This window comes from Phyllobates terribilis, unplaced genomic scaffold, assembly GCF_046119375.1.
Source record: "Phyllobates terribilis strain yellow unplaced genomic scaffold, ASM4611937v1 Scaffold_2__4_contigs__length_985480577, whole genome shotgun sequence".
NCBI lineage: Eukaryota > Metazoa > Chordata > Amphibia > Anura > Dendrobatidae > Phyllobates > Phyllobates terribilis.
The window spans coordinates 400,071,540-400,092,555 of record NW_027362762.1 but is presented as its reverse complement, the minus strand read 5'-3'; the positions used below and the strand labels follow the sequence as shown (position 1 = coordinate 400,092,555).

The 21,016-nt window shown below is 51.0% G+C and overlaps 1 protein-coding gene across 1 annotated transcript in view; it reads left to right on the top strand.

Annotated features, from left to right (window-relative positions):
* Positions 1–4,409: 4,409 nt before the first annotated feature.
* LOC141245967 (general transcription factor II-I-like) overlaps positions 4,410–21,016 on the top strand; it is an 88,934-nt gene continuing 72,327 nt past the window's right edge. The window contains exon 1 of the mRNA XM_073669103.1: positions 4,410–4,608. Coding sequence (XP_073525204.1) covers positions 4,410–4,608 — 199 coding nt within the window. The remainder of the gene's footprint in view (positions 4,609–21,016) is intronic.

The window sequence follows — 21,016 nt, the reverse complement described above, 5'->3', positions numbered from 1 at the left end:
CATCATCCCCTCTTCTCCACACAGCCTCTCATCATCTCCCCTTCACCGCACAGCCCCTAATCATCATCGCCCCTTCTCCACACAGCCCCTCATCATCTCCTCTTCTCCACATTGCTTCTCATAATCCCCCCTTCCACACAGCCACTCATCATCCCCTTTTCTCCACAAAGCCCCTGATAATCATCATCCCCCTTCTCCACACAGCCCCTCATCATCATCATCATCCTCCTTCTCCACACAGCCCCTTATCATCATCCCCTTCTCCACACAGCTCCTCCTCATCATCATCATCCCCCTTCTTCACACAGCCACTCTTCTCTCCTCCACACTGCCTCTCATCATCCCCCCCCTTCCACACAGCCTCTCCTCATCCCCCCTTCTCCACACAGCCCCTCATCATCCCCCTTCTCCACACAGCCCCTCATCATCCCCCTTCTCCACACAGCCCCTCATCATCATCCACCTTCTCTACACAGCCACTCATCATAATCCCCCCTTCTACACACAGCCCCTTATCATGATCATCATCCCCCTTCTTCACGCAGACCCTCATCATTATCCCCCTTTTCCACACAGCCCCTCATCATCCTCTCTGCTCCACACTGCCTCTCATCATCTCCCCTTTTCCACACAGCCCCTCATCATCATTCCCCTTCTCCACATAGCCACTCATCATCCCTTCTCCACATAGCCCCTCATTATCATCTCCCTTCTCCACACAGACCCTCATCATCATCTCCCCTTCTCCACACATCCCCTTCTCATCCCCTCTTCTCCACACTGCCTCCCATCATCCCCCCTTCCACACAGTCCCTCATCATCCCCTCTCCTCCACACAGCCTCTCATCATCATCCCCCTTCTCCACACACCCCTCATCATCCCCTCTTCTCCACACTGCCTCTCATCATCCCCGCTTCTCTACACAGCTTCTCATCATCATCATCCCCCTTCTCTACACTGCTGCTCATCATCATTCCCCCTTCTCCACAGAGCCCTTCATCATCATCATCCCCCTTTCGCCACACAGCTCTTCATCATCATTATCCATCCCCCCCTCCTCCCCACAGCCCCACATCATTCTCTTCCCTATCTCCACAATGCCCCTCATCATTACATGATCACCTTCCCCATGCAGCTCCACTCAAGTAACATAAACCCTTTTCCTGTGAAAGCCCCCAATAATCAGCCCCATACAAGTAGCAGCAGCCATTTCCCTGTGCAACCCCGATATAGTACCATCATTCATACTTTGCCCCCAAAATACATCCTCAGAGCACTCACACTGAGTCCTGTGTTCTCATTCCCCTCTGCACACGGCTCCATTGTGCAGCTCCTCAGTCCTCTCCACTCCAGTAACCTCCGCACAATGCTGCTTACTCTTCACTGGACTGGAGGAGCCCCCTTTCAGTAACATCATTGCCTCAAAAAATCAATTCCACTGTAGTGGCTACCCTGCGGAGATATGTGAGTGAGCTGCAGATGGCGGCGCACATAAGATTATAATGAGGACAACCTGGTGTTGGGCTTCCCCGGAGCCCCAGGCGGTAGCCCAGATTGCCCTCACTATAATCCACCTATGGATACATCGTTGGATTCAGGGTCTCTTTGCCTACATTATACTGCTCTCGGATGATGTAGCAAAAACCTGCTGACAGATTCCCTATAATATATGAATAGCTGTACTAAACTTTCTTTTCGCATGTATCATCACCATTTCAAAGAAACAGAGTCATCGTTGTCCATTCACACTTTGCTTTAATTTTCCAGGTAGCACCGGAAAAACTCAAATGTGAATATAGATTTGTTGCTATAGGTAACAAAATAACAAGTCCTCAGAAACAATTTTTATGTATGAGGTTAGATGTCACACTTGCTGCAAAATAATATTTGTAAACTAAACGTTATTTGTGCAAAGAAAAAGGAACTGAGTGAGAAACACAGGACAGCGAGCTGTAAAGAACCTTACAAACATGAATCTTGACATTTAATGTTTATATTGTTAGAGTACATGACATCTCAAATTTAATGGTGGTTTGCATTTTTTCTGATTATTTTTACTTGTGGATCATTTCATGTATCAAACAAAATAATAAGGAGGGTTCTTCAAAAGTGGCGGCGTTTCTTATCCAAGAAATGTTACTCCAGTCCCAGACTAGCGTATCATTTCTGTTGAAGCACATGGAGGCATATCTTATCAATGGCATGGGACTCCATGCGGTTCACCAGAAATGTTCCTTCACACACGCCTATAAATGAATTTGGCGAATCTTATTCTTGCACGCACCTCATTAAAATTGATGTATGAAATACCAGTCTTAATGAATCGCGTCCTTAGTCTTACAAATAGTATAACATGCAAGCATGTTGCCTTTGTAAATGGGACTTGTGTGAACTCCTGCTCTAATCTCAAGTATAAATTTAAAAAAAATAAATGCCCATTAACACTATCTTTTCCCTATTGTCCTATTTTAAGCCCAAAGCTCTATACTCCTCATATTACATAAACAATGAAAAATAGCCTCAAGTACTCATGGATTTAACCCCTTAACTACCGCCAATATGCATTAAAATGGCAGCCGATGAGCAAGCACTAAAATGCTTGAGTGCTCAGTACTTGAATTGGGCAGGTCAGATGCTCGGACGGGCTTGACACGAGTAACGAGTATAATGGAAGTCACAGGGAAACTCAAGCATTTTTCCGGAAGGCCCTAACAGTAGGGCTGGGGGTGACAGACCTATTTCTGAAATGGATAGAAACAGTGCTCAAATGGAATGGGAACAGCATGGGGAGGACGCCCGCATGTGTGGCGCCCCTGAGGGTTCAGTCGCCACAGAGGTATTGCATCTCACCCAGAGGTGTGGTATCTCACCCTCAGGTAAGGAAGGAGTATGGCTCAGGACCCTAACACCTGCATTCACTACACCACATTTCCGGGGGACAGGGCGAGATTGCTCTTACGGGAGAGCACAGTCCCTGATCCCTGGCTTGAGTGGGGGGAACCACCTAGAGAGGGGGAACCATGTAGTGGATGGGGTGGAGGACGTAGATCCTGGGAGCACTTGTAGTAGGAGGTATAAAAGGAAGGAACCATCTTAGTTCAGTTCGTTCAGTTCAGTCAGAGGAGGAAGGTGACAGGAGCAGAGGCTCTGCACGAGCTCTGCTCCGGAGGTGGGCCTAGCACTGAGGCCCAAGTCTGAGAGGAGAGGGAGCAGGATGGCTCCAGGAATGAGGAGTGAAGGGACCCTAGGGGTACGGGCTGTGCAGCAAGCCACCCGTACGCCCGCTGCTACCAGGAGGTAGAGGGGTCAGGCCAGATAAGGGGAACCGGTCCCTCAACTAGTGGAGAAACTGCAAGGCTCAACTGGAAACCGGAGGCTGCAGCACTTTATGTACCATAAGCCGAAAGTCCACGCCAGCCTCACTAAGAAGGTAGCCACATAGGATCCAGGGGATGGAACATACGTCGCCCGCCAAGGCCCGAGGGTACCGGATAGAAGTGTCGCTAGGTGTAAGGTGCAGGGAGAAGGCCAGAGAAAGGACACACAGAAGGGGGTCCCGATAAGTACTCCGGAGCTATCTGGGGGTGGACTGAACCCCTCGCTGAGTAAGCACAGCACGACATGGGCAGTTACATGGATCCCTGTAATCTGGACTGCAACAACTGTGAGTAAAGACCCTGGGACTGCACTATCTTGTCTCTGTGTTCCTTGCTGCGCCAGCACTCACTGCACTGGAACGCCCTGCACAACCACCATCATCCACTCACACTGCCCTGAAGCTACACTCTTCCATGTGGGGAGTTATACCACCCTTGCTGCCAAACCATCAGCTTCAGAGGACTGTTCCGCAGCGGCGGCCTCATTAGCCGCACTCCACAGGTGGCGTAGTTGGACATTTACACCCCTATATATATAAATATGCCTTGGATTGACCGCCCTGCGTCACGGACCGAGTCACCGCCACAGTGACTACAACCCCGGCTCCGGGTACCCCACGGCCCAGGAGGCGCGTCAACTTTGGCGTAGTCGGCAGGATTTCGTGCCCGTTGCCACCGGGTACTGTGCGCCTTAAAGAACTGTGTCGCATACCCTGGTGAAGTTTTGCGCCAATTACCGCTGTTTCCCGCCATTGTCCGCCATTTCCGAGTTGCCGCGCGGGAAGAAGAGGGGCTTAACCGCTGGAAGCGCGCGAAGCCCAAGCCCCGCCTCACGCACTGAAGCAGCGTCAGGTCCTGGAAGGAGACCGCCGTGCCAGGAAGCGCACGCCCTGACGTCAGACGTAAGGGACGCCAAGCCCTGTACCGGGAACTGCTAGACGAGTTCTCCTCTTCCCGTCCAAGGGACCGCAGCCGGCTCTACAAGCAGGAAGGTAGCCCGCGGTTCACTAGGGGGGAGGAAGATGCCCAACATGGAGGAGGTAGTCTCCAAGTTATCCCTGGAGGATGCGGAGTTCCTCCATGCCGAGATGCAAGAACTAGGTCGGCGGATAGAGGAGGCCCAGCAAGCTGCAATCGCTGCCTGGAGAGTGGAGCTCGTGGAGAAAATGCTGACCCAGCAGCAGTCGGTGCTGTATGTGATCTGCGGCGCCCCAGCCCCGGCCAAGCTGCGTAAAGACCGGGAGGTGTCAGGCCGAGCTGAAGCAGTCACGGGAGCAGGTAGGAGTGAAGTCCCCGTCCCGGACGCAGCGGGCGCTGCTCCATCCCTGGTCCCCCTGCAGCCTGAGGCTGAAGACCCGGCTGTGTCAGCTTATTGTGGACAAGAGCCTCCCCGGAGGGAGCACTTCTCTTAAAGACTGCAAGTAGTCACCCGTACCCGTGCAGAATGGACACTGCAAGTTCAAAGTTTGTGTGTTGTTACCCGCTTACCTAGTTACCCGTAACGGGTCCAAAAACTGACCGGCTGAGGCCTGGGAGCAGCCACCTCCTTGTAAATAGTTGCACCTCTTAAGGTGCCCCTTATTGGTTTTATAAAAAATCACGACAAATGACCTCAGAACAAAAACCCGTTTGGCGTGGCCGAAGACGTGGTCCAACACCTGGATCATCTATGCCCTTTAGCCACGCCCAGGGCCTACGTTGAGGGTTTTCGGATGGGTCCCTCATGTTCGAGCTTGCAAGTTTGCACCTTACAGAAAAATGGACATCTGGTTGCAGATCTTACTGTGACCGGTTGACAACAGTTTTATAAGAGAAAAATATTTTATATGCAAAAGATATGTTTATACAAGTGAAGAGAGTTTTATGGTGTTTTATATATGTGAAAAAGTTTTATAATGTTTTGGTCAAGAAACATAACCAGTAACGTTGGGGAAAGGGAGCCTCCCATAAAGGGAAGAAATGTTATATTCATAATCTTCTATGTGATGCATCTAAAATTCTGCATGTCTTTAAAATACTATGTCTTTTGCTCTGTTCCAGCCCGCGGACGTGCTGTGTTTTACCAGGGGTGTGTGTGGTGCCCCTTAGGGTTCAGTCGCCACAGAGGTACTGCATCTCACCCAGAGGTGTGGTATCTCACTCTCAGGTAAGGAAGGAGTATGGCTCAGGACCCTAACACCTGCATTCACTACACCACATTTCCGGGGGACAGGGCGAGTTTGCTCCTACGGGAGAGCACAGTCCCTGATCCCTGGTTGGAGTGGGGGGAACCATGTAGTGGATGGGGTGGAGGACGTAGATCCTGGGAGCACTTGTAGTAGGAGGTATAAAAGAAAGGAACCATCTTAGCTCAGTTCGTTCAGTTCAGTCAGAGGAGGAAGGTGACAGGAGCAGAGGCTCTGCACGAGCTCTGCTCCGGAGGTGGGCCTAGCACTGAGGCCCAAGTCTGAGAGGAGAGGGAGCAGGATGGCTCCAGGAATGAGGAGTGAAGGGACCCTAGGGGTACGGGCTGTGCAGCAAGCCACCCGTACGCCCGCTGCTACCAGGAGGTAGAGGGGTCAGGCCAGATAAGGGGAACCGGTCCCTCAACTAGTGGAGAAACTGGAAGGCTCAACTGGAAACCGGAGGCTGCAGCACTTTATGTACCGTAAGCCGAAAGTCCACGCCAGCCTCACTAAGAAGGTAGCCACATAGGACCCAGGGGATGGAACATACGTCGCCCGCCAAGGCCCGAGGGTACCGGATAGAAGTGTCTCTAGGTGTAAGGTGCAGGGAGAAGGCCAGAGAAAGGACACACAGAAGGGGGTCCCGATAAGTACTCCGGAGCTATCTGGGGGTGGACTGAGCCCCTCGCTGAGTAAGCACAGCACGACGTGGGCAGTTACATGGATCCCTGTAATCTGGACTGCAACAACTGTGAGTAAAGACCCTGGGACTGCACTATCTTGTCTCTGTGTTCCTTGCTGCACCAGCACTCACTGCACTGGAACGCCCTGCACAACCACCATCATCCACTCACACTGCCCTGAAGCTACACTCTTCCATGTGGGGAGTTATACCACCCTTGCTGCCAAACCATCAGCTTCAGAGGACTGTTCCGCAGCGGCGGCCTCATTAGCCGCACTCGACAGGTGGCGTAGTCGGACATTTACACCCCTATATATATAAATACGCCTTGGATTGACCGCCCTGGGTCACGGACTGGGTCACCGCCACAGTGACTACAACCCCCAGCGTCGACCGGCCCGGCTCCGGGTACCCCACGGCCCAGGGGGCGCGTCAGATGCATCTCTGACTCCCACTTTGCTGCTGGGAACAATGTTTTCAGAGTATTACTCCACTTTTACAGACTGGCAATAAAACATAAAAAACCGAAGATAAAATGTATTTTACAGGAAAAAAGGTTAGTAAATATGCTTTTCTGTATAATGACTGTATAAGGCAAAATTAAAAAAGAGAAAAAAGAAAAATTCCTCCTCCACCTCTTAATAGCCGGGCCATCTCTCACTGTATTTCCCCATCGCCTATGACTACAGTAGATGACATAGTAGAGGGGGAAATAAAACTACACCCACCAGTAGTCACCTTTAAATGTAATTTTAACATTTTACCACCTTATGTCGGCATGTGGTGTGTGTGACATGGCCAGACCCATCCTGTTTAATTTATGAAGAAGGGACTCTGAAACCCCCAAAGTCCAAACGGACAATGCAAGGACTGCCAAAAATTAGAAAGAAGAGGGACTCCGATACACCCTGTATTAGACATAAAAGAGGGCCTCATACACATTCTGTTAAAATTGTTAGGTAGTGGAACTCCTAGACTCATAAAGCCAATGCACTAAGTGCAAGGGCTGCCAAAAAATTAGAAGGAGGGATTGCAATACACCCTGGAAGACACGTAGTGGAGGGCTTCAGAAAACACTTTTTCTAATTTTTAAGAAGTAAGACTCCTAGACTGGTAAAGTCTATGTACTAAGTGCAAGGGCTGCCAAAAATTAGAAGGAAGTTCTGCAATGCACCCTGGAAGACATGTAGCGTAGGGCCTCAGAAAACATTTTTTTCCCATTTTAAAGGAGTGGAACTTCAAAAATCATCAATGGAAATGAAATTTATTAACCAATGGACGCCTGAATTTGGAGTCACCCCCAAAATTAAAGTGGAAAAACACACTACAGGCTGGTCCAACTTTGATGCAATGTCCTTAAAACAAGTCAAAATGAGGCTCAGTATTGTGTGTGGCCTCCATGTGCTTGTATGACCTCCCTATAATGCCTGGGCATGCTCCTGATGAGGTTGTGGATGGTCTCCTGTGGGATTTCCTCCCAGACTTAGACTAAAGCATCCACCAACTCCTGGACAGTCTGTGGTGCAACGTGACGTTGGTGAATGGAGTGTAGAACAGGCAAGAAAGCTTGTAAAAGAACTTCAACATGACGTTTCAAGGATGGAGCGAGACTGCCATCTACTGGCCAGATACAGTCAAGCGGAACCAAAATATGCAAGGGAAGTTGCAGGGAGTGCAGGCTCAGACGCTGGACCCGATCAGGTGACTTCCATGAATGAGTTCCGGGAGATAGGCCAGCGCGCCATACCTGAGGGGTTTTTGGCGCCAAGCAGCAGAAAGGAGCAGACGTGCTCCCTGCGTCCTGAGAAACCCCGTGTGACAGGCCAAATCCAGAGGCCTGAGAGGTGCTCCAGCCGGGCACCGGTAAAAGAGCTCCGGATCCCTCACAGTTGTGACTCGAGTGCTGTGCCTGCTGAGGAGACTAGGAACCTGATCCCGGTGCTGAGTGAGTTTGCGGAACCCGAATTCGCCTGCCGACAGACGAGGCCTGGACCCCCCTATCCAAGGCTCGAGAGAATGCCTCCAACGGCCAAGCAGAGAGGAGCTGCATACGTGAGCAGGGCCGACACTACCACTGTTCACCCACGGTACCGGGGACAATAGGGTTTAGGTACTCAGGTTGGGAGGGGAACGGTTGGGGCTAAAGTAGCACAACGTGATTTAATTGAATTTATCCGGAAGAGACTCACGGCCTAGCTGGAATAACCAGTGACTCCCGCTAGGGCTAAATGCACAGTTAAAGAACTTGCGTGGTGTCTCACATGATTGAGGGCATCACCTTACTTTGAGAGACTGCGCCTTACTTTGAGAGACTGCGCCTTACTTTGAGAAATTTCGTATTTTTCTGATATTTCAAACCACTGTTCATTACCCTTGTTGCTAATCCCTTGTTTCAGCATACCTGTTGTATAAAACTGTTTATAATCATCTCTGACTGTTCTCGCCTTGTGTCTCTGTGCGTTGCATTCCGGCACCTGCATTACATTTGGCGTAGTCGGCAGGATGCAACATTCAGACGCAGAGATGGCGGATCAGTCTGTGGCTGGGTCCGGCCGGAGCCATATACCCCTGGGGGCTATGCTCAGCCATCTTCCCAAATTTACAGTTGATGGCATGTCACTTTGGGACTGGGCAGAAAGACTGAGAAGTATGCTACGTATGTATCCCCTTGACCCTCTAGCCCAGGCGGAGCTGGCCCTCCTAACCCTTGATGGAGAGGCCCGACAGACTGTAATGTACCGCCCACCTGGGGACCGTGATACCGTGGATAAAGTAATAAAAATTCTAGAGGACATGCACGGTGACACTACAGATTTGGGACACTTGCGCTTACTGTTGTTTCAGCGGGTCCAGGGGGAAAATGAGACAGTAAATCAGTATGTTAATGCATTACAGGAAGTGACAGCCCATATCACTAAGAAAACTCGAGATGGGAACTGAGGACTGGGACCATTGGATGAGGTGTTGCGTGACCAACTGATTGCTAGCTTGAAAGACCCTTCCCTGAGGCAGATCCTGAAGGAGCGGCTGCGATTGAGCCCTGATATGAGCTTCCTGGAGGTAGGGGCTGAAGCTAGAGTCCTGGAGAAAGAAGTTCCTGTTCTCAAAGCCACAGTTAGAAGTCATGAGGCAATTGTTCCTGGATTCACCAACCAAGAGCCTGATTGGGTACGGGAAATACGTCAGGAAATTCGAGACATTCGGGGTGAGCTGAATGCTATTAGGAAGACTCCTACTGCCCCCTTGTCGACGGACCGTTCTGCTCAACGCGATCGGAGACCAGAACGAGAAAGACATTCCTATCCGGCCCCAGCACGACATGTACCTGACCTATCGGCAGAACGAGGACCGGAGTGCTGGACCTGCGGAGGTAGGGGGCATATCTCCAAAGACTGTCCCAACCGAGAAAGGGGGAGGAGGGGACAGCCGTTAAACTAAAATGCCCCACGGTTGTGGAGCATACCATGGGGTCTCGAGCTTCGGAGAGTAGAAGAGGGAGCTCTGAAGACATTGTCTCCGAGAGGCCCATTATCTGGGCTGAATTCAATGGGCAGCGGATCCGCTGTTTGATGGACACCGGGCCTCAAGTGACCACTATGCCTGAGACGTACTTCCAAAGTCACTTTCCTGAAGTCGCTCGTTCCTGCCGGGAACCCACTGTCAAACTGGTGGCGGCTAATCAACTACCTATCCCAGTAGCGGGAGTAGTATGGATGTCCGTGCGGGCATGTGGAAAGGACCTCGGTCGAAAAGGGATCGTACTGACCACAGGGCCCGGAGGCGATGGGCCCATTGTAACCCTGGGCATGAATGTGCTGAAAGAAGTCGGACAGTTCCTGGCTGAGGGCTGTAGCAAAAACAACTGGACCCGCGCCACTCGAGACCCAGCTAACAAGAGAGTGTTCTAGCACCTCGTGCGGGTCAGTCAGATTCAAAAGTTGCCCACTACCTCTCAGTACCTTGGTAAAGTATCGATACCGCCCGAAGCCACAATGACACTGCCGGTGGGACAGACTGTACTCACTTTGCCGGTGCTGGCACATGTGTCCTTAGAGGGCGTGGACATTCAAATTGAACCAATGGAGGGAGAAGAAGCGCCCTCTGGACTCCTGATTGCTCGAACTCTGGCCACCGTGCGGCACGGTCGAGTACCCATGCGCTGCATCAATTTAAGTGGCACCAGTTTACAGTTGTTTCCCCGACAAGAGGTGGCGCGAGTGTGCATAATGCCAGAGGCCCTTACTAGAGCTGACGCTATAGGGCTGGCACCTGTGGAAGGAAAGCCATGGACCCTAGAGGTGTCCCTCAATAGCCAGGAACATGGAAGAGAACCGTTGGCTGGACGCCACCTCCTGGAAGAAATGGAGGCTAACCTGACTGAGTTTTCTGCTGGACAAGTAAGGCATATCGAACAACTTCTACAGCGATATCAGGGAGTGTTAGCACAGCATGAAGATGATTTCGGGTGCACTCGGGACATTCAGCACGAAATACCCACCGGAAATACTGCTTCCATCCGAGAGAGATATCGGCAGATCCCGCCTCAAATGTACCAGGAGATGAAAGAGCTGTTGGCCCACATGTTGCGGAACGGTGTGATCCGTGAAAGCCAGAGCCCCTGGGCGGCTCCGATCGTGCTGGTCCGAAAGAAGGATGGTACCCTGAGATTCTGCGTAGACTATCGAAAGCTGAATGCCTGTACAGTACGGGACTCCTATCCACTCCCCTGAATCGAAGAGTCTCTATCTGTACTAGGGAGCGCCAAATTCTTCTCCTCCCTCGACCTGGCCAGTGGCTATTGGCAGGTCCCAGTAGCTGAGAAGGATCGTCCGAAGACAGCTTTTGTTCTCCCTATGGGCCTGTTTGAGTTCAATCGAATGCCGTTCGGACTAACAAATGCGCCAGGAACCTTCCAACGGCTGATGGAGAGATGCTTGGGGGACCTCAACTTTGAAGCCACTTTAATATATCTGGACGATATAATTATCTATTCCACTACGTTTGAGGATCATCTCCGCCGATTGGAGCAAGTGTTAGAACGGCTACAAAGGCACGGCCTGAAAATTAAGCCTTGTAAGTGTCGTCTCTTCAAACGAGAAATTGAATATCTGGGGCACACTGTGTCCAGTGCAGGGGTGCACCCCACTGCGGATAAAGTAGCCGCTGTGCAGAAGTGGCCCACGCCCGCCAATCTAAGGGAACTAAGGGCGTTCCTGGGGCTTGCTGGATACTACCGCAGATTCATTAAAGACTTCGCTAAGATTGCGATCCCGCTCAATGAATTGCTGAGAGGAACGGCCAGGGGAGCCAAGCGGCAGCCCATTCAGTGGGGCCCACGACAAGAAGAGGCATTCCGAGCATTGAAAATGGTGCTAACAGATGCCCCAATTCTGGCCTACGCTGACTTTTCGCAGCCTTTCATGTTGTACACTGATGGAAGCTTGCATGGGCTGGGAGCAGTGCTGGCTCAAGTACAAGGAGGGAAAGAGCGAGTGATCGCGTATGCCAGCAGGTCACTCCGAGATACGGAGAAGAATCCGGACAACTACAGTTCGTTTAAGCTGGAGCTACTGGCACTGGTGTGGGCCATGACCGAGAAATTTGCTGAGTACTTGTCAGGGTCAGAAGTGCAAGTGCGGACAGATAACAACCCTTTGGCCCACTTGGAGAACGCCAAACTGGGCACGTTAGAACACGGTGGGTCGCAAGAATGTCCAAATTCCAGTATAAAATCGCCTATCGGTCCAAGGCCCTGAACACACATGCAGATGCCCTGTCCCGGGTCACTCAGGCGGAGTCGAAGAAGGACTGAGATGAGGAGCTCGAAGGTGACGAGATCCCAGATTTCAGCCAATTCGCCGCTGCTGTGGTCGACGCCCAAGAGACCAGAGAGGAGCCGAGGCCCACTCAGATTCTGGGCCGTTCAAGAGACGAATGGATACATCTGCAGCAATCCGACCCGGAGCTAGCAAAGTTGAGAGAATGGGTCGCCCTTAATCAGAGACCCGACCAGGAAACTAGAGCCGCTTCACTTCCAACTCCCCTACAAATCCTAGGCCAGTGGGAGAGGCTCCTCCTGAAGGACGGCTTGCTATGCCGAAGAATCCAGCTGCCTCAAGAGTTTGATGTTACCTGGCAAGTGGTAGTTCCAGGAGCGCTAGTAACACAGCTAGCCCAAGAAGCTCATAGAAGAGGTGCTCACTTCGGAGTAGAAAAGACCTTCCGGTGGTTGCAACGGCTGGTGTATTGGCCCCAACTGCGGCAAGAAGTCGAGGGGGTCTGCCGAACATGTCGCCAGTGTGAGTTGAACAATCCCCCGGAGAAAAGAGCTCCCATTCAGACCATCCGAACTTCTGCCCCCTTGGAAGTCTTGATGATTGACTACCTGATGGTAGGAACTTCATACAACGGTTATGGACACTGTTTAGTCATGACTGATTACTTCACCAAGTTCGCAGTAGTGACGCCCACTAAAGATCAGACGGCAGAAGCTGCAGCCAAGGCCATCTGTCAAGATTTCATCCGGATTTATGGGTGCCCGAAGTGAATACATTCTGACCAGGGAGCCTGCTTCCAAGGACGAGTGATGGATGAGCTATACCGCATGTATGGGATCGACTGTTCCCGGACAACGCCCTACCACCCGCAAGGGAACGGTGCATGCAAGGGCTTTAACCGAACCCTGTTGCAAATGTTGCAAACACTGGAAGCGGACAAAAAGATGAAGTGGCCCGAATTTGTGTCCGAGCTGGTGTGGGTGTATAATAATCGAGTTCATGCAACCACCGGCTACACCCCCTACATGTTGCTGTTTGGAAGAAGTGGCCGAGAAATCACCGAACTGGAGCTAGACTCAGAAGACCCCGGCCCGGGCAGTAGCCCAAGTACCTGGATTCGAGAACACCAGCGTCGACTCCATACCGTGAGAAGACTGGTTGCTCAGAAGTTTCCGGAAGTAGAGCATGCAGTTCGGCCCCCGACCACAGGTGGATCGCTTCAGCCAGGAGACCGAGTGCTGGTGAGGGTTAAACGATTTGGGAGTAAGCTGGACCATCGTTGGGAGGCAATACCATATCGGGTGGTGAAGAAGGTTCACCCAGACAACCCCGTCTACGAGGTTAGGCCCGAAGGGGATGACGCCGCGACACCCAGGGTGTTGCACCGTAATATGTTGCGACCTTGCTCCTCTGAAGCAGAAGTCTGTAACAGGGCTGGGCCCTCAGACGTGTTGGCTGAAGTGCCACATACAGGAACCTTGGAAGATGAAGAAGGATGGGCCACAATGCAGTTTGGCCCGTCAGAACCGTTGGTGCCACTCCCAAGTGGAACTCAGAATGAGTCGGGAAATGATTTGCAATCCCCAGTAGTTGATTCCTCGGATCTCCCGGAGTCTCCTCCGCAAGAAGAGCCCCACAGAATTGAGCGGGCTAATGCTGGAATTCCTCCTAACCGGTATGCTCAGGAAGAGTTTATCTGGTCTCGAATCCAACAGAAAATGCAGGAGTGTGCCCAACTCCTGTCTGAGCTTGCACTGCCTGGAAGGAGACATCAATTCTGCGAGAAGTCCACTCGCCCGAGGACTGGCGAGCAAAAAGGAGGGAGGAATGTAGAACAGGCAAGAAAGCTTGTAAAAGAACTTCAACATGACGTTTCAAGGAAGGAGCGAGACTGCCATCTACTGGCCAGATACAGTCAAGCGGAACCAAAATATGCAAGGGAAGTTGCAGGGAGAGCAGGTTCAGACGCTGGACCCGATCAGGTGACTTCCAGGAAGGAGTTCCGGGAGATAGGAGGCCAGCGCGCCAAACCTGAGGGGTTTTTGGCGCCAAGCAGCAGAAAGGAGCAGACGTGCTCCCTGCGTCCTGAGAAACCCCGTGTGACAGGCCAAATCCAGAGGCCTGAAAGGTGCTCCAGCCGGGCACCAGTAAAAGAGCTCCGGATCCCTCACAGTTGTGACCCGAGTGCTGTGCCTGCTGAGGAGACTAGGAACCTGATCACGGTGCTGAGTGAGTTCGCGGAACCCAACATCGCCCGCCGACAGACGAGGCCTGGACCCCCCTATCCAAGGCTCGAGAGACTGCCTCCAACGGCCAAGCAGAGAGGAGCTGCATACGAGAGCAGGGCCATCACTTCCACTGTTCACCCACGGAACCGGGGACAATAGGGTTTAGGTACTCCTGTTGGGAGGGGAACGGTTGGGGCTAAAGTAGCACAACGTGATTTAATTGAATTTATCCGGAAGAGACTCACGGCCTAGCGGGAATAACCGGTGACTCCCGCTAGGGCCAAATGCACAGTTAAAGAACTTGCGTGGTGTTTCCCATGATGGAGGGCATCACCTTACTTTGAGAGACTGCGCCTTACTTTGAGAGACTGCGCCTTACTTTGAGAAATTTCGTATTTTTCTGATATTTCAAACCACTGTTCATTACCCTTGTTGCTAATCCCTTGTTTCAGTATACCTGTTGTATAAAACTGTTAGTGGAACTCCTAGACTCATAAAGCCAATGCACTAAGTGCAAGGGCTGCCAAAAAATTAGAAGGAGGGATTGCAATACACCCTGGAAGACACGTAGTGGAGGGCTTCAGAAAACACTTTTTCTAATTTTTAAGAAGTAAGACTCCTAGACTGGTAAAGTCTATGTACTAAGTGCAAGGGATGCCAAAAATTAGAAGGAAGTTCTGCAATGCACCCTGGAAGACATGTGGCGTAGGGCCTCAGAAAACATTTTTTTCCCATTTTAAAGGAGTGGAACTTCTAGACTGATAAAGGCTATGTGAAAGGTGTGAAAAACATTTACCCCTGGGGGGTATACATATATACACTGCTCAAAAAAATAAAGGGAACACTCAAATAACACATCCTAGATCTGAATGAATGAAATATCCTCATTGTTCTGTACAAAGTTGAATGTGCTGACAACAAAATCACACAAAAATCATCAATGGAAATCAAATTTATTAACCAATGGACGCCTGAATTTGGAGTCACCCCCAAAATTAAAGTGGAAAAACACACTACAGGCTGGTCCAACTTTGATGCAATGTCCTTAAAACAAGTCAAAATGAGGCTCAGTATTGTGTGTGGCCTCCATGTGCTTGTATGACCTCCCTATAGTGCCTGGGCATGCTCCTGATGAGGTTGTGGATGGTTTCCTGTGGGATCTCCTCCCAGACTTGGACTAAAGCATTCACCAACACCTGGTCTGTGGTGCAACGTGACGTTGGTGAATGGAGCGAGACATGATGTCCCAGATGTGCTCTATCGGATTCAGGTCTGGGGAACGGGTGGGCCAGTCCATAGCTTCAATGCCTTCATCTTGCAGGAACTGCTGACACACTCCAGCCACATGAGGTCTGGCATTGTCCTGCATTACGAGGAACCCAGGGCCAACCGCACCAGCATATGGTCTCACAAGGGGTCTGAGGATCTCATCTCGGTACCTAATGGCAGTCAGGCTACCTCTAGCGAGCACATGGAGGGCTGCGCGGCCCTCCAAAGAAATGACACCCCACACCATTACTGACCCACTGCCAAACCGGTCATGCTGAAGGATGTAGCAGGCAGCAGATCGCTCTCCACAGTGTCTCCTGACTCTGTCACGTCTGTCACATGTGCTCAGTGTGAACCTGCTTTCATCTGTGAAGAGCACAGGGCACCAGTGCCAATCCTGGTGTTCTGTGGCAAATGCCAAGCGTCCTGCACGGTGTTGGGCTGTGAGCACAACCTCTATCTGTGGACGTCGGGCCCCCATACCACCCTCATGGAGTCAGTTTCTAACCGTTTGTGCAGACACAGGCACATTTGTGGCCTGCTGGAGGTCATTTAGCAGGGCTCTGGCAGTGCTCCTCCTGTTCCTCCTTGCACAAAGGCGGAGGCAGCGGTCCTGCTGCTGGGTTGTTGCCCTCCTATGGCCCCCTCCACGTCTCCTGGTGTACTGGCCTGTCTCCTGGTAGCGCTTCCAGCCTCTGGACACTACGCTGACAGACACAGAAAACCTTCTTGTCTCAGCTCGCATTGATGTGCCATGCTGGATGAGTTGCACTACCTGAGCAACTTCTGTGGGTTGTAGAGTCCGTCTCATGCTACCACGAGTGTGAAAGCACAACCAACATTCAAAAATGACCAAAAATACAGCCGGAAAGCATTGGTACTGAGATATGGTCTGTGGTCCCCACCTGCAGAACTACTCCTTTATTGAGTGTATCTTGATAATTGCCAATAATTTCCATCTATTGTCTATTCCATTTGCACAACAGCATGTGAAATTGATTGTCAATCAGTGTTGCTTCCTAAGTGGACAGTTTGATTTCACAGAAGTTTGATTTACTTGGAGTTTTATTCTGTTGTTTAAGTATTCCCTTTAATTTTTTGAGCAATGTATATGTAAGAGAATTGTAGAGGTAGGCCTCATACACATCCTGTAAAAATTATGAAGGAGGACATCATACACACCCTGGAAAAATTAAAAGCGATAGTCGGATGATGACCCTCTAGAAATTATAAGCAAGAGTCGCTTGTCTACAATCTAAAAATTATGAGCAAGGGCTGCATAATGACTCTCTAAAAATTATGAGTGAGGGCCGCCTGATGACCTTCTAAAAATTATAAGAGAGGGCCGCATGATGACCCTCTAAAAATTTGAAGCGAGGGTCGCATGATGACCCTGTTGATATAACCTTTTTGTAATGGGAAGGGTGCACGGGAATACACCAGAAAAAAAGGAACATTTGAATTGGCTATATGTTCCATTGTTGTCATCCGGTGGGATTGAGAAGTCTGGGCCAATCCTGGCATTGTTCATTTTGATAAGAGTCAGCCTGTCAGCATTTTCAGTTGACAGGCGGATGCGCCCATCAGTTATTATGTATAGCACTAAAAACCCGCTCTGACAAAATGCTAGCGGCAGGGCAGGCCAGTACCTCCAAGGCATAGAGGAACAGTTCATGCCACGTGTCGAGCTTGGATACCCAATAGGTGTACGCCAGAGGAATCACAGAGGATGCTTGTACGGATGGCTAAGTACTCCTTCACAATCCAAAACTTTTCCCTCCTTATCAGACTACGCCGCGCATCAGGGCCTGGGCGATGGGATGGTCTAATGAAACTGTTCTAGACTTTTGAAAGTGTTCCGTTGCCTCTGTTGGACCTGGTGTGTGTCTCCCTTGTCTCTCCTCCTTGGTTGCCCAAGGAACTATGACCTCTGCCACCAGCATTGTCAGATGGGAATTTTTGTACTAATTGTTTGACTACGGCCTTTTAATGTTGCACCATTTTGCTAGCCCTCTCTGCCACAGGAAGGAGAGATGGAAAGTTTTCCTTGTAGCGTGGGTCAAGAAGAGTGAACAACCAGTAACCAGTTGTTGTCCAAAATTCGTATAACATGAGGGTTATGGGAAAGGCAGTGGGACATAAAGTCAGCCATGTGTGCCAGACTCCCAACAAGTAAGACTTCCCTGTGCCCACCATTATTACTTCCCTGTCTCCCATTATCACCCAATCCAAGCTGAGAAGATAAGATGAAGCTGGGCTGGGTAGTATCACCCTGTGTTTTTTCTTCCTCAATCTCCACCTGGTCCACATGCAAAGCTTCCACTTTAATTGTGAGCAGCGAGCGTTTGAGTACACAGAAGCGGGATGGTTATGCTGCTTATGGCATCATTGCTGCTCACCATCTTGCTTGATTCCTCAAAGCTTTGTAGAACTTCACAGATGTCAGACAAGCATTCCCACTCATCGGTTGTTATGTGCTGAGGCTGACCAGAATACAGATGACGGCCATGTTGTAGCTGGTATTCAACTACTACCCTCTGCTGCTCACAAAGCCTTGTCAACATGTGTAATGTAGAGTTCCAGCACGTGGTCATGTTGCACACCAGTCGATGAGCTAGCACTTAGAAAGTGCTGCTGCAGCACTGACAGACCGGCGGTAGCTGTAGCTGACTTGAGAAAATGGGCGCACAAGCAGCGTAGCTTCACAAATAGCTCAGGCAAATCTGGGTAAGTTTTGAGAAACAGCTGAACCACTAAGTTGAGCACGTGGGCCAGGCATGGTTCATGCGTGAGCTTGCCAAGCTTCAGAGCCGCCGTAGGGTTATGGCCATTATCACACACGACCATGCTTTGGTTGTAGATTCAGAGGTGTGAGCACAGATCTGTCTGGTCTGTTATACCTTTCCACAACTCTGTGGCAGTGTGCTGTTTGTCACCTAAGCAAATTAAATTCAGCAGAGCCTGTTGCCGCTTCATCTAGGCAGTGCTGCAGTACTTCCAACTTGCGATTGATATGGATGACATGCTCCGATATGACATTCGGAGATAGAGGATGAGGAAGGGGTGCAGAAACTGAAGTAGGAGGTGGAGGAAACCCTGATGGCCCACAATCATTGGCATTGGTAGCACGTGTGCATTCCAGAGTCCGACTCGGTCCCGGCCTCCAGAAGGTTCACCCAGTGTGATTATCATTGAAATGTAGCGTCCCTAGCCAAAAGTACTTTCCAGCTTGAACCCAAAATTGCCTTCCTGGACAGGTTTTCAGGAGGTAGAGACAAGTTTTTGTATTCAAGGAAGCTTGTAAATTGTATTTCAAACTTTGACCTTACTCCTGTCACGGGTGTGTCAGAAGTGACAGACAGTTGCCCTGCAGTTGGTTGCAGGAGATCTCTTCATTTGGCATTACAGACACCTTCTTAGAGGCTGTCTCTCTAGGACCCAGCAGCTACATTCCCCTTGCTAATTAACATCCTAGGCTGGTTGTATAAATACCTGCTGTCTGCTAGGGGGAGGTGCCGGCGATACTCACATTACCCCTTGTGAAGGCTCGGAGCAAGTGCATTACTTCTTCCTCTCTGTAGCTATGAGGACGGGTGTACATCTCTCTGAAGTCGACTAAAACCTAAGATATCTTCCCTTGTTTCTTCCCCCTTGTTGTCTTTAGTTGTCAGTGTGGATCGACTAGTGCTCATCCCCCTCCCTTCGCTAGCCAGGGCCAAACGCCAGGGAAAGACAGGGCGAGGTTTGCGTGCGGCGATTGGTGAAGAACCAATATAGAGACAGGGTGATATTAGATCAGCCTAGGAGGTCTCCACTTCCCCATTTCCCTAGAGTCTGGGCTCCCTTTCCCTCTTCCCTTTGTGTTGCACTAAGCCTTTCCCACACCTTGCATGACAACTCCTTTGGAAACAGGGTGTTGTCAGATCTGCCAAGGCGTCTCCACTCCCCTTTTCCCTAGTGTTTGGGCTTCCTCACCCTCTTCCGTGCCTGAGCATGCTGGTGGTGGTCAGGCTGGTAGTGGTCAAGCTCCTGCTGATCTTGGTACAGTACGGGTTGGAAATTACTGATTTTTTATTGTCTGCACTTTCTTTAAAAAAACACCAGACTGGGGAACTACTGGCCTGGTTTCCCGCCTTCTTCCTCTGGCCACACCACTGCCTCTTCCTGCTTGTTGCAGTGCTGGGGATTACTCCCCCTCTGTGCTCCTGTCTTCCCTCTGCATGGCACCTTCCAAGGTTGGTGGGTCAGTGACTTCATCGTCTGTTTTCGACTTCCGCACTCTAGTCCTCCTAACTGGTTGTCTTAACAACATCGCTTGTTGGCAACTGTGTCTCATCATGATCTACCTCTGGAGGCACTAATTGCCGTTCCCCACCGTCATATTCTTCTTACGATGGCTGTTTAAATATTTGAGCATCACTACACAAAATCTCCTCATTTCCCTCTTGAATTTGCAGTGCGAGAGGCCAAAATCAATCAATGGAAATGTAAAGACTGTCCGGGTGTGGGATCACTCGTCTCCTGGGGCTCGCCATGGTGGGAGGAAGGAGGATTATGGTGAGGATTATGTGTTCCAGACTCTTGCCTAGTGAGACTGGACAGTGTGGAATACAGGGTGGTGCTGGGAAACATGCTGGAAGCATTATATGCCATCCAACCGACCACCTGTTTGCACTGTTCTGACTTCAAGAGTGATGTCCCGCTCCACCCAGCAAACTGGGACAGGAAGCTAGGTCTCGTGGATGAGCATGTTTGTCATGTTTCTGACGCGCCCCTGGGCCTGCTGCTTCGCGCGGCATCGCGCGCACGGGAGCTTACCCAGAGCCGGATCTGTTGAGGGTTGTAGTCTCGTGGCGGTGACCCGGTCCGTGCCCAGGGAGTCAAACTGAGCGGCGATGTATTAGCGGTAGATGTTGGATGACTACGCCACCCGTTGAATGCAGCGAAGGAGCTGCCGCTGCAGGGCAGACCGCTGAGGCCGGTGGTAGGATTGTGCAGCGTGATAGTATCACCCCCAACGGGAGGGGTATGGCCTCAGGGCAGCCGACGTGGCTGATGGGGGAAGCAGGAATCACTCAGAGACGATGCGGTGTAGTTCAGGGTCTTTACTGGTGATAAAGATAGACCCTCCCGGAGTACTGGCTAGCGATCGGGGCCTGGTCAGTCTTTGAGCAGATGGGATTTCCCCTGGCCAGGCGGAGTTGTAGGCCTCCCCAACTAATTGTACTCTTCTTGCTACCTTGCTAGAGGCGGGTAAAAGTAGCCCACGTCCCTGAGTGTACCGTGTGGTGCTCACCCGTATGGCCGGTGACTCGGGGCCTTCTTGTGGCGTCCGCTCCACGACGGCGGTGCTGGTCCCACGCGTGTGACCGTGCCTTCGGGTTTCTTGGCCAGAGGACCTGAAATCCCCTGCTGGGCGGTTTCTGCTGCTGGGTAAAGATTAGTCCCCACAGCCTCGGACTCCGGGTCCGGTGATAGCTTCTCAGTCAGTGCGAGCTCTGCAGCTGCCAGCCCCTG